This window comes from Mesoplodon densirostris, chromosome 6, assembly GCF_025265405.1.
Source record: "Mesoplodon densirostris isolate mMesDen1 chromosome 6, mMesDen1 primary haplotype, whole genome shotgun sequence".
Lineage (NCBI taxonomy): Eukaryota > Metazoa > Chordata > Mammalia > Artiodactyla > Ziphiidae > Mesoplodon > Mesoplodon densirostris.
In genome coordinates, this window is record NC_082666.1 from 37,319,895 (window position 1) to 37,333,236 (window position 13,342).

General features: G+C 38.7%; 1 protein-coding gene across 2 annotated transcripts in view; it reads left to right on the forward strand.

Moving 5' to 3' along the window:
* The first annotated feature begins 737 nt into the window (after nt 1-737).
* Nucleotides 738-13,342, forward strand: part of KIAA1958 (KIAA1958 ortholog) — an 83,534-nt gene continuing 70,929 nt past the window's right edge. For both annotated transcript variants that reach the window (XM_060100893.1, XM_060100892.1), the window contains exon 1: nt 738-1,908. In XM_060100893.1, the coding sequence (XP_059956876.1) occupies nt 738-1,908 (1,171 nt within the window). The remainder of the gene's footprint in view (nt 1,909-13,342) is intronic.

A 13,342-nucleotide genomic window follows, 5' to 3' on the forward strand; every position in this document is an offset into this window, starting at 1 on the left:
TGCTGGCCCCCGGCCTACCCATCCTTGCTTCTGGTCTACAGCCTGCCTGTGCCCCTGACCCCAGCAGGGGCCTCTAGTGGCTCCCCTCCCAGACTGTTTTCCCATCTCTGTTAAAGACTTTTCTTCCCCACTTCCCAGATACAGCCCCTCATTCTCTTCTTGGACTCCCAGTAGTGCCATTTGTTTTCTGGTGCCCAGCAGAAAACCAGATTTCCCTTCTCTGACCTCCATCCTAGAATGGATCTAAGCCTTTGGTGGCCCTGCCTCTAGTAATGAAGTTTATGGTAGCAGAAGGTGAAGTTAGAAGTTCATCCTCCTGGTTAATACAAATAATACACGCATTTTATTATTACAGGGCTGACTGAACCTCTCTCTGTGTGACTTTGGAAGTAAAATGTAAAAAGCTCACCTCTTTTTTATTGCTTGTTTCTTTTTTTCTTTCTTTCACTTTTTTTTCTTATGTAGACATTATAACAATAGAGGAAATTAACAAAAATTTTCTCAAGTCCCACAGCCATAAACCATCGATTGTTTTTACTTTTTTTCCTGTATTCTCTTCCAGTCTCTGCCCATATGCAGTGATATTAACTGGATACAGTTTTGAAGTACATTTTTTTAATGCCACATGATCATAGTTTAAGGAAATTGAAGTGAATGAGATATGGGAATATCTTTGGTAATAATAGCTTCTTATTCTGATTATTTTCCTTTAGGAAAGACACTGCTGATCCTGTAACATGGAGGATTGCCTTCATACCTCATCTGAGAATCTATCCAAATTGGTCAGCTGGGCCCACAGCCATGGGACCATTTGCAGCCTCATTCCAAACCTGAAACATTTGCTTTCGGAAGGTTCCCATGGGAACCTGACAGCAATGTGGGGCTGTAGTGCGGGCCATGCTTATCACTGGCCACTGACAGCTACTTGCAGAGCTGGCTCCCAAGAAAGGGTCTGTTTCCAGGATAACAGAAGTTTTAACTCTGATAGTCCCAGTATAATTGGAGTGCCCTCTGAGACACAAACTAGCCCCGTTGAAAGGTACCCTGGGAGACCAGTGAAAGCAAAGCTAGACTGTAATCGGACCAGAGACTCTTGTGACTTCTCTTATTGCAGTGAGCCCTCTGAACTGGATGAAGCTGTTGAAGAGTATGAAGATGAAAACACTCTGTTTGACATGGTTTGTGAGTCTTCTGTTACAGATGAGGATAGTGACTTTGAACCCCAAACCCAAAGGCCTCAAAGCATTGCTCGAAAAAGGCCTGGAATAGTCCCATCTTCTCTTCATTCAAGCTCCCAAGCTCAGATGATTGATGAATGCAGCAGTGATGTGATCATTAAGAAAATCAAACAGGAGATTCCTGAAGATTATTATATTGTGGCGAATGCAGAGCTGACCGGAGGGGTAGATGGACCAGCCCTCTCGTTGACGCAGATGGCAAAACCTAAGCCTCAGACTCATGCTGGTCCCTCCTGTATAGGGTCTGCTAAGCTGATTCCCCATGTAACATCTGCCATCAGCACAGAGCTAGACCCACATGGTATGTCTGCATCCCCCTCTGTGATATCTAGACCAGTCGTCCAGAAGACTGGTAGGGTATCTTTGGCTTCACCAAACAGAGGACCCACTAGTGCCCATGGCACCAGCCAGCAGGTGGCCATACAGATGCCGGTGAGCACATCCCATCCTAACAAACAGATCAACATCCCTTTGTCTGCCCTGCAGCTGCCTGGTCAGGATGAGCAAGTTGCTTCTGAAGAGTTCCTGTCCCATCTGCCCAGCCAGGTCTCCTCCTGTGAGGTGGCCCTTTCTCCCTCAGTTAACACAGAGCCAGAAGTGAGCTCCAGTCAGCAGCAGCCCCCAGTTGCTCCGACCATAACCACTGAGGCCACGGCACAGTGCATACCAGGTATGGCACGTGAGGTGACAGAGTCCCTCATCCACATACATCAGAGAATTCTGCGCCGTCAGCACTCCTAAAACCACTAGCTCAATTTGCTAGAATTTGGGCCTTTATTATTCTCAGAAAGATAGAAATAATGAAATATTATACATCCAGGTGATAAAGTAAAGGAAATTCATCTGAAATAAGGCCACTTATCCAGTCGGTGTACCTCAGGGCTGAGAGGACAGCTGTAGGATTGTGCTGTTGATATTGCATGGCTGTATTTAAGGTTTGTATCTGATCTTAAGCTGAATTTTTATAAGTAAAGTTATTTTTGAAAGTTTTTTTTAATGCTCTTGGTTCTATTTTGAAGCCAAAACGTTGTTGGTTTAGGCATACGTTGAAAATAGACCTGATGTTTTTTTCAGTATTATTTATTTGAACCACTTTAGTACTTTATTCATTTTAGTTGGTGTGGCAGTTTAAAACAAGTTTTTTTAAAAAAGCAACAAATATATCTCGAAGAAGTATTTTATTTTTTCTCTCAAAATTTATAATAATCAGATAACTTGCATTTCTGGAATACATGGACCTAACTAGAATGGATTGAGAGGAGAAAGAAATAATTATATGAGGCCCCTATCTGTAATTCTAACATTCTAAATGTTCTGTAATTCTAACATTCAGTATTTATTTAATCTGGGCTATTATTAACCATCACTAGTATCTAATTTCAAAATATTTTCATCACCCCAGAAAGAAACCCCATACCCATTAGCAGTAATTCTTTTTTTCCTCCTCCCAGCCCCAGTCAACAACTAATCTACTTTCTGACTCTATGGATCTGCCTGTTGTGCACATTTCATATAAATAGACTCTTATTTTGTGGCCTTTTGTGATGGCCTTCTTGTACTTAGCATAATTTTTTTAAGGTTAATCTATGTGGTAGCATCTATCAGTGTTATTTTCCTTTCTATTTCATTGTATGGATAGACCACATTTTGTTGTTCCTTTAGAGCTGGTGGATACTTAGGTTGTTTCCATTTTTTGGCTGTGGTAAATAATGCTGCTAATATCATTTATATACAAGTTTTTGTGTGGACATATATTTTCATTTCACTTGGGCAGCTACCTAGAGGTGTAATCACTGGGTCATATGGTAACTCTATGTTTGAGGAACTGCCAAATGGTGTTTGTTCCAAAGCAGCTTCACCATTTTACAATCTCACCAACAATTTTAAAAGATTCCTATTTCACTGTATGCTTACCAACACTTGTTATTTTCCCTTGAAAAAATTATCCTGCTGGGTGTGTGAAGTAGTAACTTGTTGTAGTTTTGATTTGTATTACCCTAATGACTATATTTTTTTAATGTGCTTATTGGCCATTTGTATATCTTTCTTTTGAGAAAAATCCATTCAGATCCTTTGCCCATTTTCTAGTTATGTTGTCGTTTTATTGGTGAGTTATAAGAGTTCTTTATAGATTCTGGTTGTAAGTCTTCTATTAAATACGATTTGTAAATATTCTCTCCCATTCCCTGGGCTGTCTCTCCTTCTTCCTTCCTTCCTTTCTAGTTTTAATTCAATCACTTAATCACAACATGGTCTTTGGCCAATATTCACATCATTAGACACAATATTATCTTTATTAGGCTTGTGAAAGTCTTTGTAGTAAGACTCTAACTCTTGATACATATAGGATATAAGTAGTACCTTTTCACTTAAATAGTTGTGAATTTGGTTTATTTATTTGTCCCCCTCCCCCCCTTTTTTTTGTAAAATAGGAGACAGCCTGACAGAATTTCTACATTCTCACTTAATTTATATTTGAGGGTAGAATTCAGAAATGTATTTTACAAAGTGGTCCAGTATAGCAAAACCGCTTAGTAAAACTGTTGTTTGTATTGTATATCCTTCTAATAATTTACCCCTGCAAAAGCAAGTTGAAAGATTTCCTTGCATCTGCCTAGGGGATATTAGTCCGCTAGTATGTATATAGTAAATGAGACATTGAGGCTCAAACTAACTGTAATAGGAATTTCCTAAAGAATGATCCTGACGTTTTGATCCATTGTTCTGTGGAAGGATATTATATTGCTAAGATATTATTAGCTTTAGAGAAACACTATTTGGACTGGAAACATCAATGGACAAATAAAAATCTGATTGATACTTTTCTTTTATGAGAGATATATAAAGTTAACTTATAATTTACCTTTGTTCTGTAGAGCCCGAACTAGGCTCTGTGCTCTAAAAGTTTTATTTATTTATTTGCATATTTATTTATATTAGAATAAATTTATTTTAAACATAGGTTTTTTAAAAAAAATTAGAATCCAGCACATCCAAATGTATGTGAATGAATATGTACAAATGGACCTTAAGTACTTAATATGTAAAGCATACTTAGGACTAAGCAAAGAAGAAAGGTTCTGAAAGAACTAGCTAAAAGCAACATCAGGTACTTTTAAACTGGATGTTGTGCAACCTTAAGTCTTTATCAAATCATTGTAGAAATACTGCATATCTTTGAATAATATTTTTAAAATAAATAATTTGACAAATGACTAGTCAGACAGAAACAAAGAGAAATTGTTCCATTTTGTTTAGTTTTACTGATGTCATTTAAATTCTATTTCCTGGCAGTTCCCTGGCAGTCCAGTGGTTAGGACTTGGTGCTTTCACTGCCATGGCCCCAGGTTCAATCCCTGGTCAGGGACCTAAGATCTCGCAAGATGCGCAGTGTGGCCAAAAAAAATCTGTTTACCTATTGGAAAACTGTTCTTATTTCTGTTTAGAACTAAACTCACAAAGTTATAAAATGTTAACAATGTGTGGATAAAATTATTAATTTTCATGTCAGCCCTATTACAATGCTCAAATCTTAGCAAACAGTCATGAGTAAAGAGGACATACATTATTAGAAAAAATATTGACTATCTCGCAGTATTTTAGATTCCATTAATTTTGAGATTTTTATGTAAATTTGGAGCATTGGTCATAAATTTAAATTTTTATTGCATCATGAGTTGGGTTTCTATGTGTATATTTCTTAAATATACATACATACACACAGCTTCTTTTATGATTTTGTGCAAGAACCCCCCGTGTTTACTTGAAGTATAGTTGATTTACAATGTTGTGCTAATCTCTGCTGTACAGCAAAGTTATACACGTGTATACATTCTTTTTTTATATTGTTTTCCATCATGTTTTATCACAGGATATTGAATATAGTTCCCTGTGCTATGCATTAGGACCTTGTTGTTTATCCATTCTAAATGTAATAGTTTGCAGCTACCAAACTCCCAGTCCATCCCTTTTCCTCCCCCCTCCCCCTTGGTAACCACAAATCTGTTCTCTATGTCTGAGTCTGTTTCTGTTTTGTAGATAGGTTCATTTGTGCCATATTTTAGGTTCTACATATAAGTGATATCATATGGTATTTGTCTTTCTGACTTACTTCACTTAGTATGATAATTTCTAGTTGCATCCATGTTGCTGTGAATGGCATTTTTTTCGTTCTTTTTTATGGCTGAGTAGTATTCCATTGTATTTATGTACCACGTCTTCTTTATCCATTCATCTGTCGATGGACATTTAGGTTGTTTCCATGTTTCGGCTATTGTGAATAGTGCTGCTATGCATGTAGGGGTGCATGTATCTTTTTGAATTATAGTTTTGTCTGGATATATTACCAGAAGTGGGATTGCTAGGTCATATGGTCATTCTATTTTTAGTTTTCTGAGGAACCTCCATACTGTTTTCCATAGTGGCTGTACCAACTTACATTCCCACCAACAGTGTGGGAGAACCCCTTTTATTAGTCAGCTTTTTTTCCCAGAAGTCTTACTGTAGCAAGCAATCAACCTTTGCTTTTCACATTTGTAATATATGTGTTTTCTTTTGAAAATCTACATCTTTATCTTTTTCTAATAGATTCATATGTGTTCTTTATATATTAGAAATATTAACTCATAGTCTATCATATATATTGGAAATACGTATCCATGTATATTAGAAATACATTTTCCCACTTTACCATTAATTTTTTTATTAATTAATTTTTAATCATTATTTTTTGGCTTCATTGGATCTTTATTGCTGCGCACGGGCTTTTTCTCTAGTTGCAGCGAGCAGGGGCTACTGTTTGTTGCAGTGTGTGGGCTTCTCATTCGGTGGCTTCTCTTGTTGCAGAGCACGGGCTCTAGAGCGCAGGCTCAGTAGTTGCGGTGCACGGGCTTAGTTGCTCCGCGGCATATGGAATCTTCCCGGACCAGGGCTCGAACCTGTGTCCCCTGCGTTGGCAGGTGGATTCTTAACCACTGTGCAACCAGGGGAGTCCACCATTAATTTCTATATAATTTTGTTGATGGGATTTTTTGAGGTATGGATTTTCTTAATTTTTATGAAGGCTGCTCTTTCAACCTCTACCTACCTATCTATCTGTCTAGTTAGCTATCATCTTTTCTGCCTTTGGCATTTTGCTTAGGAATTCCTGTCTTGAATCAAATAAATATTTTCCTATATTGTCTTCTGTTTTGTTTTTTGGTTTTCTTTTCCTCTCCTCCCCTTCTGTCTCCTTTCTTTTTCTACCTTTAACTCTACAACCAGAATATATTTTAGGGCGGAACCTCACTTCATTATTTTTATAGGTAGTCAAATGTTCCAACATCACTTACTGAATAATTCCCATTGTACACTGAATTGATTTATGTATCACATTTTTGCTTATAACTGGGTCTATTTCTAGATTTTCAGTTCTAGGGTTTTTTTAATCTCTTTATCTTTTTTCTTCTAATTTTTACTAATTGATTATATTTTCTATAAAACAATGCATTCAGAGAAAAATGGATGTAGTCTAAAGCATTTAATAGAATACTTTTTGAAACCTACTCATGTAAAATTGAGTTCAGTGAGGTTTTAAAAATTAAGTTGCATATTACTTCTAGTTATTTGGTCTGTGTTGACACAAATAAACAATGGTTTCTCTTATCAGAAACAGAAGGTCTGAGTTAAAATAAATGTATAAAGACAATTAACTGCGTTATAGTCGAAGGACACATCTTCAAATGAGCTTTTTATCCAGGGTTCAAACAATGTCTATAGTTTCTCTCTTACCATGTCTCGTCTCAGCTTCCTCTGTATTAGCTTCACCTATAGATACTTGATCCCTGCTTGGTCCCCGAGGCGGTTGCCAAGTGTTGCTGGGATTCATGCCTAGCAGTGGACAGAGCCTGTGCCACTGCCTTCCCACTAACCCCCGAATTAGTCTTTGAAGCATCAAGCTCATACCCTGGGAACTGTATTGAGACCAGTCCTAAGTAGACCCCACAGCCGAGTGTTGGGGTCAGGTGGGAGTGTTCTTCCAGGGACATTCTGGATTCTAATCTTGAAAGAGGCAGCACACCAGAGACACCTACTACTATTTGTGGGGGGTGGGTCTTTGTTGCTGTTGTTTGTTTTTTTGAGCATTTAGTTTTCTTTGTGTGGGCAGATAGAGGAGTTGTTTATATGTGTCATTCAAAGACTAGGTATACTAGAACAGTGTTCTAATATAAGAGATAGAAATATGTATAAGTAAGCATATGCTTTTATGTCTGTATATATATGCATATGTATATATACATATACATGCATACATTATTTTATATATTTTCTTACCCTACAAGAAATATATGCCTCTTCTTTCAAGGTGGAACAAGAATAAATTTGCTTTCTTAGCCACACCCTTTCCTGTACCTTCCTGCAGGAAGACCTGCAACATAAATTCTGAAAGGTAAGAGAGGCAAAATTAAAATTCAGGCTCAGTTAATACCATCATTTCCCTCGTTTTCATAAAGGGGTGCTCATCTGAGGATTGATATGGCAGGCAGTGCTGGGCACTGAGATAGTAGAGCTTGAGCACTCAGAGTTTGGGATCAGACATGCCTAGGTTGATTCCCAGCCCTGCCTCCTATTGGCCTTGTGACCTTAGTTAAGTCAGTTTATTTCTCTTGAGACTCAGTTTCCTCATTTGAAAAGTAATAACATGTCTGTCTCACAGGATTGTTTGACGACCAAATGCAAAGTATAGGTGAAGCACTAAAGAGAGTACATGGGGCCTCCCTGGTGGCGCAGTGGTTGAGAGTCCACCTGCCGATGCAGGGGATACGGGTTCGTGCCCCGGTCCGGGAGGATCCCATATGCCGCGGAGCGGCTGGGCCTGTGAGCCATGGCCGCTGAGCCTGCGCATCCGGAGCCTGTGCTCCGCAACGGGAGAGGCCACAACAGTGAGAGGCCTGCGTACTAAAAAAAAAAAAAAAAAAAAAGAGAGAGAGTACATGACATGTGATAAACATTCAATAAATAATAGTTTCCACCATTATTAATATTTTCATTGTCATCATCATTGCTGCCATTATTAGACTGTGCTCAATACTCTTGAATAGTCAAGTATAATAGATTCTGATTTTATGCAGTAACATCTATTCATCTACTAAAATGGTCTATGGACCAGTCTCACCTGGGAACTTATTAGGAATGCAGATTCTCAGAATCAGACCCACAGAATCAGAATTTGCATTTTAACAAGATCTCCAGGTGATCTGTTTGCACACTGAAGCTTGAGAAGCAGGGGTTTAGGAAATGCAGGTTCCACATTAGAGGGCACATTGTTATTCCCTCTGGCCTCACTGTGACTTTGAACACTCTTCCCTCCTTTGTATATCTGCACTTCCTCATTGGAGAGGCCAGAAACTCGCTTTTCTTCCAAGTTTATACTTCAGTGAGGGCACAGTCTAGTGACCTGAAACTTTGCCAGTCAAATGCACTCACTCTAGACTCTAATCAGAAGTACCTAGGACTTCCCTGGAGATCCAGTGGTTGACTCCATGCTTCCAGTGCAGGGGGCATGAGTTCGATCCCTGGTAGGGGAACTAAGATCCCACATGCTGGGAGCTTCCGTGGTGACACAGTGGTTAGGAATCTGCCTGCCAATGCAGGGGACACGGGTTCAAGCCCTGGTCTGGGAAGATCCCACATGCCGCAGAGCAACTAAGCCCGTGTGCCACAACTACTGAGCCTGCACTCTAGAGCCTGCGTGCCACAACTTCTGAAGCCTGTGCGCCTGGAGCCTGTGCTCCGCAACAAGAGAAGCCACTGCAATGAGCAGCCTGTGCACCACAACAAAGATTAGCCCCTGCTCAGCACAACTAGAGAAAGCCCACGCATAGCCAAAAATAAATTTTAAAAAAAGAAAAAATAAAGATCTCACATGCTGTGTGTAGTGCAGCCAAAAAAAAAAAAAAAAAGAAGTACCTAGAAGAATCTGTTTTTGGTAAATACAGTCCAGTTTCTAGAGGCAGCAGGAGCAGTGTTCCACTGTTAGAATCCCAAGCTGGAGTTTGGTGGCTGATTTGTCTCCAACAGCGCAAATCTGTGGCGTGGTCACCTCTAAACCTGGTTTCCTGGTGTTGTGGGAAATTGTGTGGCCTTTATTAAATTCTTTTCTTGCCTAAACTAGCTAGACTGGGCTTTCATTGTTTTAAACAAAGAAGCTGGAGGAATATAACCTCTGAACCCAGGAAACATGTTCACCTCTCCTAGATGTGGCATGAAAAATAAAATAATTTTCTTTTTATCACTAGGTTTATATTTTTAGCTAAAATAAATATCACCTTGTTAAGTAACCACTAATACAATATGCCCTATAGTGTGTGCTATCTTGCTATACAAACTGTAAGCCACCCATAAGATGTTGAGGGATAGAGATAGCTTCTCCTCGCCCTAAACCTTCTCTCCCTTCCCAGTGGGGGTTTTTGCTGAAATATGTCCATTGTGGGGAGTTCCACTGAACTGGGAATGAGAAGGAGGTACTTAGTACCTTTGCACTCGGCTATGGGCTTTAAGAGCAGTTTTGGAAAAATGAGAGAAAACACAGTTGGAGCTTCTTAACACAATGTTGAGTATTTCTTAAAAGTTAATTTTGAATGATTAGTTTTCTCTTAGGTGTATTTTTTCTCATGTCAGTTCACATGATGCTACTATTCCCTGAAATGATCTATTTTATTTCTTTACTATTTCTCAGTTTGATCCCCTGAGACAGAGAGATTGACCTTCAAAATCACCAGGAGGTAGCCCAAATAAGGAGGATATTAGGAAATCTGCACATAGACATTTCATATTGTCTCATATATTTTATTTCTTTTCTTCCTTTTTACCCTCCATTTCTTTTTCTCTTTGCATAATTTCACCCTTGAGTTGACATCAGTAGTGGGTGGTAAAAATGTGGAAAGTTTGGTAAGATCTGGTAAAAGGGAGTGAGCTTCATTTCATTAGGCCTCTTAGAAGAAAGTAAATGGACTAGATGCTTACGTAATTTATTCGTGTACCCCTTCTCTTGTAATGCTGAGGGAGGCTTTAATGGAGCTACCAAGCACCCTTCTCTTCAGTCCCAATGCCTTGCGCATAGTATACATGCAGTCATCCTGTCAGTAAGTAGTCAATGTTGAGAATGTGTCCAGGGGGAAAGTTACGTACCTGCTCCCAGGAGTTTCCAGGACTCACTGCTTGATGTTAGCAACATCATCTAAAATCAATAACTTTGTTCCACTCAACACTCCACTCACCTAATTGCACAGGGAAGAAATCAGGTCCCTCTCTCCCATTATGATCTGGGACTGATACGATATGTCCATAGGAAGAGAGAGCAGGTCAAAACCTTGATGAAGCTATAGATCCCTAAGCGTGTTACTGAACACTGTGAACCCTTTCAGGTATTACTATCAGCACCCTTTCTAATAGGCTTTTGGAGGCACCTTCCACCCCTCTGCTGAGTATCACAGGTCTCAATTGTTTCTGTACTTGAAGATTACCAGCTGTTGACTGTCCTACTTGAGTGTCACAGGGTCTTCTCTCCCCTACCTAAGTGTCACAGAGCCCCTCCTCCCCAGGATCAAAGGGCAGTTCTCAGAGTGGTGGTTGGGGGGGATTGTCTTAGGTTTTATCATGTATAGTAGAACTCCCGTGATCAAAATGATTTTAAGGAACTGGAGATGGTAGTCTCCAGCCTCTGGCTGAGGGGAACTTCCCTCCTTCCTTCCTTCCTGTTTTGCAGTTCTCAGAAAAGACGAAGTTGTGGTTTTAAATCAGTTTTTAGGCTTGTTTTCTATACTGGGGAAGGAGTATGGGAGGGAGACATGAGATTAAGTACAGTCACTCTGTTATGAAAAGAAAAATAATTGGCTGTATCGTCATGTCTTTTCAAAGTATTTAGGTCTTCACCAACGTTTTACCAAGGCGGTAATGAAAACCCACTATACCTTATATAACATATAATTTATAACATTATTATATGTAACTTATTATAAAGCTGTAGTAATTAAAATGGAATAGTTTGGCAACAAAGATAGACACATAGAGCCATGGAACAGAATAGGGAGCCTAGAAACACTCCTGCACATATATGTGAACTGTATGTGAAATAGAGCCATCACAAATCAGTGGGAGAAGGATGGACCAGACAATGAATGATATTGCACAGTTGGTCATCCGTGTAGAACAAAATAAAATTAGATCCTTATGTCACATCAGACCTGAAAATAAAACTCATTTAAAGATCTAAATATGGAAATATAAAACTTAAAACTGCTTGAAGGAAATCTTGCAAAACGGCCTTGGTGTTGGGAACAGTTTTTTAAATGAGACACACAAAAAAGCACAAACCATAAAGGAAAAGATTGAAAATGCTGACAGCCTTTAAAATCTTACCTGAGACAGGGATATCATAAAGTTAAAAGACAAGCAGTAATCTATGAGATGATTTTAATGTGCATAACGAAAAATATTCATATACAGAATATGTAAAGAACTGCCACAAGTCAGTAGGGAACAGGTTGAATAATCCAGTAGAGAAATGAGCAAAGGAAATGAAGAGGCACTTCTAATAAGAGGAAACCCATATAGTTAATAAACATATGAAAAATGTTCAGCCTCACTGGTTATCAGGGGAATGTAAATTAAAACAACAATACGATACCATCAGAAAGGCAAAAATTATCAATTTTTACTCCAGACGTTGTTGAAAGTATGGGGAACATGCTGGTGGGAATATAAATTGGCACAACCACTTTGGAGAGCAACTTATAGTATCTAATAAAGTTAAAATGTGCATATCATATAACCTTGGCATTCAGTTTCTAGGCAGCTATCTAGAGAAATTTCCTCATATATAAAAGGAGAAATGTGGAGGGGTATACATTGCAACTTTCTTTGTGATAACAAGGAAAAAAATCAGTTAACAACCTCAGTGTCTGTCAGTAGATAAATTGTGATGTATTTTTCAATGGAATATATGCGTCAGGCAGATCTGCATTAATTAATGTAGATAAATCTTGAAAACGGAGTTGCTGAATAATATTTAGAGTACAATACCTAAAAAACAAACAGGCATTACTATGTACTGTATGTTACACTCTCACATACCACAGTAGTCAATTATGAAACATGGGCTGGACGGACCCATGATGCATCAGTACATGATAGTGGTTGCCTTTGGGAAAGAGGGGGGATGAGAATGGGTGCACAGGAAACTTGAATATCTGTGATATTTTATTTTTTTAGTTTAAAAAAAGTTTTTATTGGAGTATCATTGCTTTACAATGTTGTATTGTTTCTGCCGTACAGCAAAGTGAATCAGCTATATGTATACATATATCCCTTCTTTTTTTGGATTTCCTTCCCATTTAGGTCACCACAGAGCACTGAGTAGAGTTCCCTGTCTATACAGTAGGTTCTCATTAGTTATCTATTTTATGCATAGTAGTATATATCTGTCAGTCCCAATCTCCCAGTTTATCCCACTGACCCCTCCCCTCCTTGGTATCCACACGTGTGTCCTCTACATCTGTGTCTCTATTTCTACTTTGCAAATAAGTTCATCTGTACCATTTTTCTGTATTCCACATATAGGCAGTATTATACAGTATTTGTTTTTCTCTTTCTGACTTACTTCACTCTGTATGACAGTCTCTAGGTCCATCCATGTCTCTGTAAATGGCACAATTTAGTTCCTTTTTATGGCTGAGTCATATTCCATTGTATATATGTACCACATCTTCTTTATATGATATTTTTCTTTTAAAACCATGGAACAAATATGACATTATTAACATTTATTAAATCTGGCAGGAACATGAGTTCGTGTTACACAAGAGGCAATATAAGGACAGTGCTTAATTGTGACAATCTGGGCACACAGCTGCCGGGATGCAAATCCCAGCCCTGCCACTCATTTTCTGGGTGACTTTGGCAAGTCACTTAACTTCTCTGTGGCTTAGCTTTATCATCTGTAAAATGAAGAAAATAATGTATCTATTCTCTAGGGTTGATATAAGGATTAAAGTAATCCATACAGAGCCCTCTGGTTCATAGTAAGCATAATTTAGTATTCTGCATACTTTTCTGTGTGTTTCTAA